At 43.9% G+C, this 15,613-nt stretch overlaps 1 protein-coding gene across 2 annotated transcripts in view; it reads left to right on the top strand.

Annotated features, from left to right (window-relative positions):
* Positions 1-1,497: 1,497 nt before the first annotated feature.
* The window catches only part of LOC306863499 (butyrophilin subfamily 1 member A1-like), a 29,510-nt gene continuing 15,394 nt past the window's right edge, over positions 1,498-15,613 (top strand). For both annotated transcript variants that reach the window (XM_079406869.1, XM_079406868.1), the window contains exons 1-4: positions 1,498-1,556; positions 6,013-6,366; positions 6,826-7,098; positions 7,338-7,445. In XM_079406869.1, coding sequence (XP_079262995.1) covers positions 1,499-1,556; positions 6,013-6,366; positions 6,826-7,098; positions 7,338-7,445 — 793 coding nt within the window. In that variant the 5' untranslated portion in view covers position 1,498. The remainder of the gene's footprint in view (positions 1,557-6,012; positions 6,367-6,825; positions 7,099-7,337; positions 7,446-15,613) is intronic.

Below are 15,613 nucleotides of genomic sequence, written 5' to 3'. Positions count from 1 at the left end.
CGCAGCATGCACGATACAAGGAAATGATCAGTAACATCATCACTTTGAGGTATGATATCTATATCAGTAAGATCAAGTCCATGCGATATAATTAAATCTAGCGTATGATTAAAACGATGAGTTTATTAGGTCAGTAAACGCAAGTCCTAGCACATCATTTGTATTATCAACGTGAATGTTAAAATCTCCGACAATTAGCAGTTTATCAACATTAACCAATAGATCTGAGAGGAAATCTGCAAATTCTTTTGGGAAATCTGTATATGGCACTGGCAGTCTATACACAGTAGCCAGAGCAAGAGATAAGAGAGATTTATTTTGCATATCTAACAGTGTAACATTAAGCAGAAGTATTTCGAATGACTTAAACCTCCTGTATCCTGTTTTCTGAGTAACATTGAGAATATCACTATATATTATTGCCACACCGCCGCCACGGCCAGTCTGACGGGGCTCATGTTTATAACAGTAGCTTGGTGGAGTAGACTCATTTAGACCAAAATATTCATTTGGTTTCAGCCAGGTTTCAGTCAGGCAGAGTACATCAAAATTATTATCTGTGATCATTTCATTTACAATAACTGCTTTGGGTGCGAGTGATCTAATATTTAGGAGCCCAAGCTTCAAAAATTGTTTTTGTTCATTTATTTTGTGTTTTTCTGGTTTAATCACGATCAGATTTTTTCTAGATCCTGCATTAAATTTATATTTTGATATCAGAAATGACAATGTTCATTTCTGATATCTGAAAATATATTTTTGATATCAACAATTGGGAGGGTAATTTCTGATATCAACAATTTAATTCTTGATATCAGAAATCAACATTGTCACTAGTGACAATTAAATTGTGGATATCAAGAATAGACATTTTTACTAGTAAGAATTGCATTTCTGATATGTGAAATTGGAATTTCAACTAGTAAGAAATTAATTATTGATATCAACAATTGATTTTGAATGGCAGCCTATGGTGACATTTAACTAGTGAAAATACAATTACAGATATCAACAATTTAATTGTTGATATCAACAATTAGCATTTTAAATAGTGAAAATGTAATTGTTGATATCAATTGTTGGAAATGTACTTGATAATATCCAAAATAGCCATTGTTACTAGTAGAAATCTAATTCCTGATATCAAGAATTAACATTTTAACTAGTAAAAATTGAATTGTTGATATCAAAAATTCATATCCTGAGAAGGAATAAAAGTCAAAACGGCTTGCCATATACTAAACTATATAAACACTAAACTATATATATATATATATACACAGGTATATATATATAAAAAGTATAAAGTCAAGTTATACTACATGTAGATACACCTTGTGCAATTGGTCCTGCTTTGTCTGGACTAATTTAACTAACTGATTCTAGATCTGTAAATGTGCAAGTATTCAGAGCCAACGCATGCATGTTAACACACAAGATGACTGTTTATTATTCTTTTCTTTTTTTCCTTTCATTTTAGCATCTGTGTCCTCCAGAGATGAGGCTCATTTGTTTGACTTTGCTGATTATTAGTGGAATCACAGATTCAAGATCAGGTAATTATTCACACCCATATAAAGAGCTGAAGTGTGTGTTCATGTCTATTCATCGTCCAGCAGAACTATATTTATAGGCCTAATTATAATTTAATTAATAATTTATGTGATAATAACTGGCTCACTGTAATATTGCATTACATAATGTCACATTATGACATTTATTACATGGCTACTTATTTTATTAACCACAGAACAGAAACTGTAGGTTTCCTGGATGAATGGTCAGTTATTTAACATTGTCATTGTCACGAATCTGGTCCATGCTCTCCTGTTTTACCACCACCAGAGGTCACCCGTTCACCACATTGACTCTCACACTACACAGCACACTGGACTCCATTTCCCACTATGCATTGCACAGATCACAGCTGTCACCATTCACTCATCACACGCACCTGATGCTCATTTCACAATCACACACACTATTTAAACCATGGACTTCCTCAGCATCAGGGCCGAGTATTGTTGCATTTAAGTCGTGACGTATTGTCAAGTATGGTGACCCATACTCGAAATTGGTGCTCTGCCTTTAACCCATCCAAGTGCACACACACAGCAGTGAGTAGTGAACAAATCCACACACACAAACACACACACCGTGAACACACACCCGGAGCAGTGGGCAGCCATGCTGCAGCGCCCGGGGAGCAGTTGGGGGTTCGGTGCCTTGCTCAAGGGCACCTCAGTCGTGGTATTGAGGGTGGAGAGAGCGCTGGACGTTCCCTCCCCCCACCTACAATTCCTGCCGGCCGGGGGCTCGAACTCGCAACCTTTCGATTACGAGTCCGAGTTAATGGTTACGAGTCCGACTCTCTAACCATTAGGCCACAACTTCCCTAGCGCTCATTTATCACTCACCTAGCGATAGCACTTTACAGAGCCACTGTCTTAGCCTTAGTCTTGCCTTGTTTTCCTGCCGTGTTTGACCCTGCTCTTGTTTCCTGGATTTACTCTTTGCCTCTGCCGTTTGGACTCTGTTCGCTCCCTGTTTGGATTATTGCTCTCGTCTCTGGATTATCTCTCTGCCTTGCCCCTTTGGATACTGTTCGCCGATCATCGACCCACGCTTGCGCCCCGGATTGCTCTGTCTTGCCTCTGCCATACCTGTTTGCCACTGTCTGACCCTGCCTGTTTTCTGACCATGTTTTTTAATAAAGCTTTGCACATGGATCCGCACGTCTCACGTCTCGTCAGCCCCGTAACAGAATACTCGGCCCAAAAAGGATCCAGCGGCTTTTCTAGAGGACATTGGCCAGGTATGGACTGTGCACGACTGTTATTAACCCTCGAGCAGGGCTCGCGACCGCTCGAGGATTATATTCAGGAGTACTTGGACCTCGCCTATTTTTCTGATCTGCCGGACTACGCACTTATTGACTTTTTTTGTGAAGGCATTAATCAGCCTAAGGTTAATCCGCGAGGGTCCCCGTTCATCTCTCAGTCAATTTATGGACTATGCTTTACTGTGTGTGGGCTCCTCTTTTACTGTGGGTGTCGCGGAGGAACGCGACACCTCACTCACTCACAAAATGGCGGCAGCAACAGCACCCCTTCACGTCATGCCTGCCAAGCCAGAGTCTGCTCACGTCATGCCTGCCAAGCCAGAGTCTGCTCACGTCATGCCTGCCAAGCCAGAGTCTGCTCACGTCATGCCTGCCAAGCCAGAGTCTGCTCACATCATGCCTGCCAAGCCAGAGTCTGCTCACGTCGTCGCCGTCAAGCCAGAGTCTGCTCACGTCGTCGCCGTCAAGCCAGAGTCTGCTCACGTCGTCGCCGTCAAGCCAGAGTCTGCTCACGTCGTCGCCGTCAAGCCAGAGTCTGCTCACGTCGTCGCCGTCAAGCCAGAGTCTGCTCACGTCGTCGCCGTCAAGCCAGAGTCTGCTCACGTCGTCGCCGTCAAGCCAGAGTCTGCTCACGTCGTCGCCGTCAAGCCAGAGTCACACCACGTCTCCGCCGTCAAGCCAGAGTCACACCACGTCACAGTGCTCCAGCCAGAGTCTGTCACACCCAAGGATTTAAGGTCAGTCCTTCAAGTTCCCTGTCTGATATCCAGTGTGATGGACCCACCACTGATGTCAGTGCGAGTAGCTGGCATTCCCAGGGCCTCAACCCTGTCTGTTACAGAGACTGTTCCCCTGACCTCAGTACTTCCCGTTATGGCGGTTGCCATTTTGAGTGTGTGGGCTGCACACTGTGCTCCTGAGGCCTCTCCTGTCCACGAGTCTGCTCCAGTGCCTCCAGAGGTGGCGGCTTCCGCTGCAGAACCTCCCGAAGTGGTGGCACCCGTCCCTGAACTCGCTGTCTGCCCTGTCACGGCCACGGAGGCTGCTCCTGAACTCACGGTCTGCCTTGTCACGGCCACGGAGGCCGTTCCTGACCTCATGGTCTGCCCTGTCATGGCCATGGAGGCCGTTCCTGAACTTACGGTCTGCCCTGTCACGGCCACGGAGGCCGTTCTTGAACTCACTGTCTGCCCCGTCACGGCCATGGAGGCCGTTCCTGAACTCACTGTCTGCCCTGTCACGGCCATGGAGACCGTTTCTGAACTCACTGTCTGCCCTGTCACAGTCATGAAGGCCGCCCTTGAACTCACTGTCTGTCCTGTCACGGCCAAAGAGGCCGTCTGTGAGCTCACGCCCTGTCCTGTCATGGCTAAAGAGGCCGTCTGTGAGCTCTCGCCCTGTCCTGTCACGGCTAAAGAGGCTGTCTGTGAGCTCTCGCCCTGTCCTGTCACGGCTAAAGAGGCCGTCTGTGAGCTCTCGCCCTGTCCTGTCACGGCTAAAGAGGCCATCTGTGAGCTCTCGCCCTGTCCTGCCACAGCCATAGAGACCGTCCATGAACTCTCGACCTGCTCTGTCACGGCTCCTGTGACCATGGGGACTCTCTCTGTGGTGTCTGTCTCTGTTCTCCCCAGATCCCTGATCCTGTCATGGCTTCCTGACCATTCTGCTCTGCCGTGGAGATACTCTGCCCTGTCTACGCCACACTGGTGGGCTCCGGCTCCGTCTACTCCGCCGTGGTGGTCAGTTGTCTGGCTCTGGGGGTCTCCTGCTCCGCCCAGGTGGGCTCTGGTCCCGTCCTGCCCTGCAACGAAGACTCTCCCAGTGTTGTCTGTCTCTGCTCCGTCTGTGTTGTCTGTCCTTGTTCTCCCCAGATCCCAGTCTCTGTCATGGGTTCCTGCCCTGTCTGCCTCCCTGTGGTGGTCCTCTGCTCTGGTCTGGTGGTTATCTGCCCCGCCGTGGTGGTCTTCTGCTCCGCCCTGGTGGGCTCTGGTCCCATCTGCTCCGCCCTGGTGGGCTCTGGTCCCGTCTGCTCCGCCCTGGTGGGCTCTGGTCCCGTCTGCTCCGCCCTGGTGGGCTCCGGTCCCGTCTACTTCGCCCTGGTGGGCTCCCGTGCCGTCTGCTCCGCCCTGGTGGGCCTCTGCTCTGTCGGTCCTGAACTGGCCTCTGGCTCCGCCCTGGTTTCCTGCTCTGCCGGTTCTGCCTCTGTCCCCGGTCTTCCCACTTCCTCAAGGACCTGGCCCTCCGTTCCCTCCCCCTGTTCCGCCTCCGCTCCACCACCCTCCTGGACTATATAGGAGCGTCAGGAAGCCGCTCCTTGGGGGGGGGCTATGTCACGAATCTGGTCCATGCTCTCCTGTTTTACCACCACCAGAGGTCACCCGTTCACCACATTGACTCTCACACTACACAGCACACTGGACTCCATTTCCCACTATGCATTGCACAGATCACAGCTGTCACAATTCACTCATCACACGCACCTGATGCTCATTTCACAATCACACACACTATTTAAACCATGGACTTCCTCAGCATCAGGGCCGAGTATTGTTGCATTTATCACTCACCTAGCGATAGCACTTTACAGAGCCACTGTCTTAGCCTTAGTCTTGCCTTGTTTTCCTGCCGTGTTTGACCCTGCTCTTGTTTCCTGGATTTACCCTTTGCCTCTGCCGTTTGGACTCTGTTCGCTCCCTGTTTGGATTATTGCTCTCGTCTCTGGATTATCTCTCTGCCTTGCCCCTTTGGATACTGTTCGCCGATCATCGACCCACGCTTGCGCCCCGGATTGCTCTGTCTTGCCTCTGCCATACCTGTTTGCCACTGTCTGACCCTGCCTGTTTTCTGACCATGTTTTTTAATAAAGCTTTGCACATGGATCCGCACGTCTCACGTCTCGTCAGCCCCGTAACAGTCATAGACAACTGTCATTCTTCAGAAGTACTGACTAATTAGAATAAACTTAGAATTTACAAAGAGCCATTTAATAATATTTAATAAAACAGAGAAAAATACACTCAAGCAGTGTTTTTAAGCAGACATGTTCTGATGCAGAGCTGTGTGAAGAAGGACAGTTACTGCTTTACATGGGAACGCTTATCCTGCTGAAGGGTGACAGTTCGACTGACAGGAGGTTCACTTTTAATTAGACCTTTCTTTCTCTTTTACAGAGCAGTATGAAGTCGTGGGACCTGCAGGTCCTGTGCTTGCTGTAGCTGGAGAACATGTGATTCTTCCCTGTTCAGTCAAACCCAGCATCAGTGTTGTGGACATGAGAGTGGAGTGGTTTAGACTTGATCTGAGAGACTCACAACTAGTGCATCTCTATGATGATCATGTAGACAGGAACACAGATCAGATTCAGTCCTACAGAGGGAGAACAGGACTGAATCATCAAGAACTGCTGAGAGGAGATGCTTCACTCAAACTCTCATCAGTCCGAGTCTCTGATGAAGGACTTTATAAGTGTTTTATTCAGTCCATATCCTGGTCTGATGACACCACTGTTAATGTCAGTGTTGAAGGTGAGAAAAACATTCAAAACTAAAGGCTGGAATACACTACACAACTTAAAATCTGAATCAGATATTAAAACACGTGGCATCATACACTTACCGACTTTGTAAATAGTCACAAAAGAAAGCAGGCCATCATGCACTGAATGACTGAGGATCACAACAAAGAAACGTGCTCCTTGTTGCTGGGAGACATGTGACAAATGAAAACAATATGAGTTCTAAAATCAGCTGAAAATATCAAACATATTGATATCCTCTGCCTGGATGGAATCAAAGTCTGAATTTAGATTTTCTATGAAATCTGTCAACTCTAATCTGCAGACTGGCTCTGACTGTCAGCAACTATCGTCAGCTTGTTCAGACTGTAAATCAGGGCAGAAGTTGTGTGGTGTATTCCAGCCTTAACATGCTCTAACTAACTTAATGTCAGAACAACAACATAATGTACTTATTGTTTATCTGTAGCTGTAGGGCGTCCTCCGGTGATCACTGTAGATGGGTTTGATCATTCAGGAGGGCTTCATCTACAGTGTGAATCTGAAGGTTGGAACCCTGAACCTGATCTTGAGTGGCTGAACAATGAAGGAGTCAGTTTGAGTTCAGAAACTACAGAGAAACATAGAAACACAGACGGATTCAGTGTGAAACACACCATAACTGTACATGAGAGAGACAGCAAGATTCACTGCAGATTCAAACTGAAGCATCACATGCTGGAGACACTGATAATCACCACAAGTAACTACTGACACTTTTACTACTGTATTTGTTTGTCATGTTCTCATGGTATATTTGATGCAGTAAAAGGATTTAATGATTATCAGCTTAGTCTATTAAGTTAAGAAAAGCTAAAACATTTTACTGTCTATGTACCATTCAGAACTGAACATTATATATTTTTAATCATCTCATCAAAATAATTTGATTTACACAGTGTGATTAATTGCAATGTGATTAATTGCTGTTTTGTGTTACAGGTAATATGTTCAATTCTTGGAGGACATCAGTCATCATGATTTCCGTTTTTGTTGTGCTCTCTGTGATTGCTGGAATACTGATAGCTGTGTTTGCTCATAAATACAAAGGTAAAATGATTGGTTTGCTTGTTATTTTATTAACATTTTTTTGCAAATAAGGCAGTATGGGGTTAATTTTCAAGGCAAGGCAAGTTTATTTATATAGCACATTTCATAGAAAATGGTCATTCAAAATGCTTTACATAAAGGATTACAATTATCATACAAATTATCACAGTAAAAGCAAAGAATTACAATTTTAAAATGATTTAAAAAATGCATTTAAATTTAATTTATTTTCATTTATTTTATTTAAAATGAAGTAAAACATCTGAGAATAATAATTAAAAAATGAGAATACATAAAATACAGTGCAATCATTCGGATCTAGCACAAGTGCTCATTCTGTAAATGCACAACTAAACAGATGTGTTTTAAGTCTAGATTTAAATATGGCTAGTGATTAAGCACATCTGATCTCTTCTGGAAGCTGCTTCTAACTGCGGGTAGCATAATACCTAAAAGCATACACCCCTTGTATTGAGTGAATCACAAGATAATCGGACTTTTATCTCCCGATTATCTTGGTGATTCTAAAGATTAACTATAACACTATAAACACTGCATAACACTAGCACTAGAGAGTTGCTGAAATCGCGTTTGGTCTCGTACTGTAACGCGTATCTTGTCAGCGTGTGCACTTGCTTGGCCATTTTTAGTTGATTAACAGGAAAGTGGGTCCAGCTGAATTAATATGGTGATTTGTTGGATTGGTATAAAAAAGGTTATTATATCGCGGCAGTCATCGTGTGAAGCCCTCTTAGTGTGAAGACCGAAGAGTGTAAAGACCATCAACTCTACCGTGCGACTCCACCGGGCAGGGACACCGGCAAGGGATAGAAGTATCGCTTTTTATTTTAGTTTTTTCATTTATATGTTTATTATTGAAATGTTGTTATATGCATGTGTCAATTTTATTTCATTTCTTTATTTTCTTAAATATGTGGTTATATCGTATTTATAGAGTTGTAACTTTTGGTTTTTAGTTACTTTTTCTTATTTGTAAGTCGCTTTGGACAAAAGCGTCTGCTAAAAGACAAAAGTTAAGTAAGTAAGTAAGCATCACACACTATAGGAGCAAAACGATTTAATCTTGGTTTATTTTTTTTCCTCATGTTTGTGGTCTCTCACATTTTGAAGATTTTATAAGATTAAAAAAAAATCTTTTAGTTTGTACCCAGCATAATTATCTTCTTGGGAAGATTAACGTAGTCCACCCTGCTGCTGATAAAGGCAGGAACAAGTTTCTCCAAGTCTTGACTGGAAACAAAACATCTAATTATTGCAGTGTTTTTGAGATGATAGTATGCTGATTTAGTTACTGCTTTGACATGACTACTGAAACTATGGTCTGTCTCCAGAATCACACCAAGATTCTTGACTTGATTTTTAGTTGTTTGACCCCTAGAGTCAAGGTCTGTATTCACCTTGAGAGCGTCATCTTTGTTTCCAAATGCAATGACTTCAGTTTTCTCCTTGTTTAACTGAAGAAATTTTTGTCACATCCAACTGTTAATTTTATCAGTGCATTGGCAGAGTGAGTCAATTGGGCTGTAGTCATTTGCATAGCTGAGATGAGCAATTTGGTTCTTTCTCATTATTTAACTTAGTGGGAGCATATACAGGCTGAACATGAGCAGTGCAAAAACTGAGCCTTGTATATCACCAGTTACAAGTCACCATCCCTCAGCACTGTGGATAATCAACACCCCACACCCACCCTGAACACCTCTCCAGACAACCATTCACACCTCCAGCAACCCTCCTCTCCCCCACACCTACATTTCAATTCAGCGAAGATGATGTGTGCCAGGTCTTCAGGAAGAACAAAAGAAGGAAAGCACCAGGCCCAGACGGTGTGTCACCAGCCTGCCTGAAAACCTGTGCTGATCAGCTGGTCCCCATCTTTACACAGATCTTCAATAGATCACTTGAGCTGTGTGAAGTCCCCTCTTGCTTCAAACGCTCCACCATCATCCCCATCCCAAAGAAACCCAAAAGTACTGGATTTAATGACTACAGACATTCTAAGGCTCTAATGTCTGTAGCCATTAAGTCATTTGAAAGACTGGTTTTGGCTTATTTGAAGGACATCACTGGTCCCTTACTGGACCCCCTGCAGTTTGCCTACAGAGCAAACAGGTCTGTGGATGATGCTGTCAATATGGGACTGCACTTCATCCTGCAGCATCTCAACAGACCAGGGACTTATGTGAGGATCCTGTTTGTGGACTTCAGCTCCGCTTTTAACACCATCATCACGGAAACCCTTCAGAATAAACTAACCCAGCTCTCCATCCCCACCTCCATCTGTCAGTGGATCAACAGCTTCCTGACAGACAGACAGCAGTTAGTAAAGCTTGGTAAATTCACATCGAGCACTAGTACCATCAGCACTGGAGCTCCTCAGGGCTGCGTACTCTCCCCACTGCTCTTCTCCCTCTACACCAACGACTGCACATCTAAAGACCCCTCTGTCAAGCTCCTGGAGTTTGCAGACGACACCACACTGATCGGCCTCATCCAGGACGGTGATGAGTCTGCTTACAGACAGGAGGTTAAGGAGCTGGCTGTCTGGTGAAGTCTTAACATGGAGTTTAACACACTCAAAACTGTGGAGATAATTGTGGACTTCAGGAGAAATCCCCCTGCTCTCACCATCATGAACAGCACTTTGACTGCAGTGGAGTCATTCAGATTCCTGGGCACCACCATCTCCCAGGACCTGAAGTGGGATACTCACATAGACTTCATTTTCAGAAAGGCCCAGCAGAGGTTGTACTTTGTTCGCCAGCTGAGGAAGTTCAACCTGCCACAGGACTTACTGAAACAGTTCTACTCCGCCATCATTGAATCCATCCTCTGCATCTCAATAACTGTCTCGTTCAGCTCAGCTAACAAATCTGACCTCAGAAGACTACGGAGAGTAGTCCGGACTGCTGAGCAAATCATTGGTACAACCCTCCCCACTCTCCAAGAACTGTGCTTATCCAGAGTGAGCAAAAGGGCTGGTAAAATCACTCTGGACCCCACACATCCAGTACACTCCCTCTTTGAACTGTTACCGTCTGGACGACGTTACAGAGCTCTGAGCACAAGAAAGACCAGACACAGAAACAATTTATTCCCTCAGGCAATCCATCTTATGAACACTCAACAATAAATGTGGAATACACAACTATAATATATTATCCATTCACCACACTCACTTATTTTATTTTTATTTTCTCATTTCCAATTGAGACAGGAGCCCACCAGGGTGGAGCAGATGGGACTAGAGCCCACTAGGGCGGAGCAGAAGACCTCCCTAGCAGAGCAGACAGAGCAGGGGCCCACCAGGGTGGAGCAGATGGAGCAGAAGACCACCAGAGCCAAACTGAAGACCACCACGGCAGATCAGAAAACCACCACGGCGGAGCATAGACCCCTGGCAGACACTGGGACCTAGGGGAAACTGAGACACAACAGACAAGCAGAGCATATGTGGCAGTGACACATGGCAGTGACAAGGTTAACGGGACATATATGGGGTGCATTTATGGTTTCGGAGTTCATGACTGGCAAGGTTAAGAGTTCACAAACGGTCCCTAGAGGCGCAACACAACAGTCAGGAAGTTCACCCATAACCCCCTCAGTTGTGACTGATGGAACTGGTAATTCACAACAAGCCTCCTCGGCTGACTCAGGGCAGGGCAACAGTTTATAGGCTGTGACAGGAGTAAAAGAAGGTTTATTAATGGCCTCCGTGGCCAGTTCAAAACAGGACAAACATTCATAAGTGGCCTCTGTAGCCACGACAAGACAGGATGAGAATTCAAGGACGGCCTCCATAGCCGTGACAGGGTAGGACGAGGATTCATAGATGGCCTCCATAGCCGTGACAGGGCAGGACGAGGATTCATAGACTGTTCTTTTGACCATAACATGACGAGCTGGAAGTGTATTGTTGGGCGCCACCACACAAGGAGCTGAAGCGAGCACCACTGCTTCAAAAGGTTCTGCAGCATGCACCGCTACCTCTGGAGAAACTGCAGCAGGCACCATCGCTTCGGGTAACACAGCAACGAGCGCCACTACCTCCAGAGGTTCTGCAGCAACAGCCGCCACCTCTGGAGACATCATAGTGGTCGCCGCTGTCTCTGGGAGTTCTGTGGTGGTGTACGCGGGCCAAACACAAAAGAGCAATCCCCACCATGGGAAACACTTCGGACAAGAGAGTTAGTTCAGGAACAGGAGGGATAAAATGAGTGGATTTGGGGATACCAGCTGTGTGTGCAGACACCAGCGGTGCATCCCTCATGCTGGATACCAGACTGGGAACTCGAAGGACTGACCCTAAATATCTGGGTGTGACAGACAGGACGAGACCAGACTCTGGCTGCTCAGCAGAGACGGGGTGCGACTCCGGATGACCAGCCGAGACGAGAAGAGATTCTGGAAGATCAGAGGAGGTGTGACTTGACTTGAGACGATCCGCAGAGACGTGACTTGACTCGTGATGATGAGCTGAGACCTGACAAGATCCTGGCAGATCAGTTGTGAGATGGGTTGATTCAGGACGATCAACGGTGACTTGGCTTGACTCACAACAATCAACTGTGGCTTGGTTAGACTCACGATGATCAACTGTGGCTTGCTTTGACTCACGATGATCAACTGCAGTGGTGTCAAAAGTATTCACATTCATTACTCAAGTAGAAGTATAGATACTAGGGTTTAAAAAGACTTCTGTAGAAGTTTAAGTATCAACTCAAGGTTTTTACTCAAGTAAAAGTGTAAAAGTACTGGTTTCAAAACTACTTAAAGTATAAAAGTAAAAGTAATGGAAGGGAAAAAAATGCCGTTAAGGACAAAAGCTTAGGCCGCGGCACAGGGGCCTATTGTGCACTACCCCACCTCCTCAAAAAAACATTTTTCTAAAGGCCATAATGACTATAATGTTATATTAAAATGTTAATGTTGAAAAATGTGGGATGCACTAGGCTACCTGTTTCAGCCGGATATGTGCCCACTGAAAATGAACGCATTTTAGTACAATGCAAATACATTAAAAAACCATATATGTGTACTACTGAGCATTAACGTGTTTCATGGAGCGGAAGATATGATGACTAGTTGCCTGTAAGTATTGTAATGGTGCAAAAAGTCAAACTTCAGAGGCATGTCATCAATAACCTTTATTGGAATGTAAATGTACATCCAAGCTTAGCTGCAGGAATCTGTGAGGGCAACGGACGAAGAGAAAGCACCCGTTTGATAAATGAGCCAGTAGTGGAGAAATAACTTATAATCTTAGAAATAATCTTTTTTGAGTGTGACGTGATTTGTGTCACCAATAGGGTGTCGGAATGGTATAGGTTTATATTCTCATCCAACCACAATTCACTCTATCCAGATGGCGCGATTTATCTGGATAGGTTTTTATTTATTTTTTTATTTTTTTTGAGCGATGACCAAGGGCGATGCTAGGATTTTCATTTTAGGGGGGCTCAGCCCCAATGATGGTATAATAATAAAATATAAATATTTACAAAAACTTATTGCAGTATTCCACTGTATTGCATAGATGGGTATAACATCCGAGTACAAGCCAAATACAAGTCTACCTGATCTCACACACACACACCTGTTTACTGTACAAACCAAAAATGTTACTGTTTGCATTACTAGTACAAATCTTTTTCTATGCTCAAGTACAAACAGAAAATTGTAAACATAAAACATATCACTTTAAACTTACACTGACTATCCATATTAGCAATATAAACAACACAGCTATAAGGTTGGACAATGGATTAAACTATGTGGGTGCTGTGATTAACTTTATAAAAAAAAAAACTTAAGCAGTCTGTGAGAAGGACACACAATGTTTCAATCTCTGTCAATCACTCTGATATGCAATTAAAATGAGTGCACTGACTGAGTGCTGTCTGTCACTGTCTTTAATCACTTCTATGCATAACTGTATGGTAGTTAATGCCACATGCACTGTAATATTAAGTTCTATATTGAAAGCTAAATTTTCAAATGAAAATAGCAATAACGTGATCGTTTTATAAAGTATGCGTATAATGTGTTAAGGGCTTTCGCTGAAGGAAACAGCTGTGGTGTGATGAGTGGTGAATGCAGCGAAAACTTTACAGAAGATTGGAAACCGATTGCTCTCCCATGACTTTTTGTAAACTGTATTTATGACAAAGAACTGCACAGATGTAGATATAACAATCAATCGATAAACACACACATTGTCCTCTCCTCTACGCCACCGCAGTCTGTGGATTGAAGAACGCGCAGAAAGATGGGGAGGAGCCGAAGTCTGCTGCCGCTTGAAATTTAAAGGGGAAGAATGCAAGATTTTTAGGGGGGCTGAGCAGAAATAAAGCCCCCCTAAAAATGACCTAGCAACGCCCATGACGATGACAAGCCGGAATGAAAACGAGCCGAAATGAAATAGGAGTAACAAGGCTATTTTTAAAATGTAAGGAGTAGAAAGTACAGATAATTGCTGAAAATGTAAGGAGTAGAAGTAAAAAGTCGGCTGAAAAATAATTACTCCAGTAAAGTATAGATACCCAAAATTTCTACTTAAGTAAGGTAACGAAGTATTTGTACTTCGTTACTTGAAATACTTTGTTAGTTGACACCTCTGATCAACTGTGGCTTGGCTTGACTCGTGACTAGCAGCAATGACATGAAGGGGTGTTGTTGTCACCGCCATCTTGTGAACGGGCTCCGCTGTCACCTCCATTTTGTGAGTGTGCTCTAGCGTGGCTGCTATCACATTAGTGTGTGCGGTATCGCATTCCTCCACGAAACCCACAGTGAACACTGAACCAACAGTCAATATAGCATAGTCCATACCTGGCCAATATCCACATGAGATGCTGCTGGATCCTTATGGGGCCGAGTATTCTGTTACGGGGCGAACAAGACATGAGACGTGCGGATCCATGTGCAAGCTTTTATTAATAAACAGAGTCAATAAACAGGCAGGGTCAAACAACGGCAAACAGGTATGGTACGGGCAAGACAAAGAGTAATCCTTGGGCAAGCGTGGGTCAACGATCGGCAAACAATATCCAACAGGGCAAGGCAGAGAGATAATCCAGGTACACGAGCAATAGTCCAAGAGAGGTGCAAACTGAATATAAAAGGTGAGACAAGGGTTAATCCACAATACAAGGGCAGGAAACGAGACTGTAAACAAAATAAACTAAACTTAGACTTAAAGAACACAGATTGGCTCGGTAAGGCAGCTAACACTAGGAGAGTGCTAAACGCAGAACCAGACTCGGCGCTAAACATAAACACAGAAAGGCAGCTAACACTAGGGGAGTGTTATACGCAGGACAATACTCAGCCGAGAGGAAGAGGAAGTCCATGGTTTATGAAGGGTTTGTGATCAGTGCAATCAGCTGTGTGATCAGTGCAATCAGCTGTGTGTCGTCAGTGCAATGGATGATGGGAATTGTAGTCTGAGGTGGCGTGCAACAGTTAGTGTTGTGCAAGAGTCCATGTGGTGAGCGAGTGACCTCTGGTGGTGAGTTAATGGAAGTTCATGGCCAGGATTCTTGACATGGTCTGTGTTAAATGGCTTTTGAAATGTAAAGAAGAGGCATTTAAATTGAACTCAAACTGAGTATTATTCAAGTACTGAATGAAAATTGATGGAATAATTTAAGTCACACTTAAGTTAAATGATCAATTAAGTGTTTCCAAAACCATAGAAACTGTAAAATATTAATCCTACGAAGTTGTAATTTTCAGTTGTATTTTTATTAAATGCTTTAAGCACTTTTTAAGATGAATAACTATCAATCCAAAATAATAAAATAGAAAGAAAAATAGAATTCTGACAATATATATAGATATTACAATCTCACACTGAAAAATAAACAAATCAAAATTTACAGTATATACATGAGTTAAATATTACTAAGGGGTAAAATAATATAATTTATTTATTTTTTCTGCCTAACATCTCTGTCTTTCCATCTTGTAAAATGCTGACTCTTTAAACTCTTTCCAGGTCATCTCTTTCTGCATGTTCTGAGGTTGGTAAATGGAAAAGACTTTAGCAGGGCAATGAACATATTTCCCTGCTATGCCAGGAAAGCCTGTGTGTATGTGAGGACTTGTTTGGACCGCGCTTCAGTGTGGAAAAATATTTTTCAAGG

This window comes from Barbus barbus (assembly GCF_936440315.1).
Source record: "Barbus barbus genome assembly, chromosome: 4".
In the NCBI taxonomy this organism is placed as follows: Eukaryota; Metazoa; Chordata; class Actinopteri; order Cypriniformes; family Cyprinidae; genus Barbus; species Barbus barbus.
The sequence above is the reverse complement of the archived record's forward strand: the minus strand, read 5'-3'. Positions and strand labels throughout refer to the sequence as shown.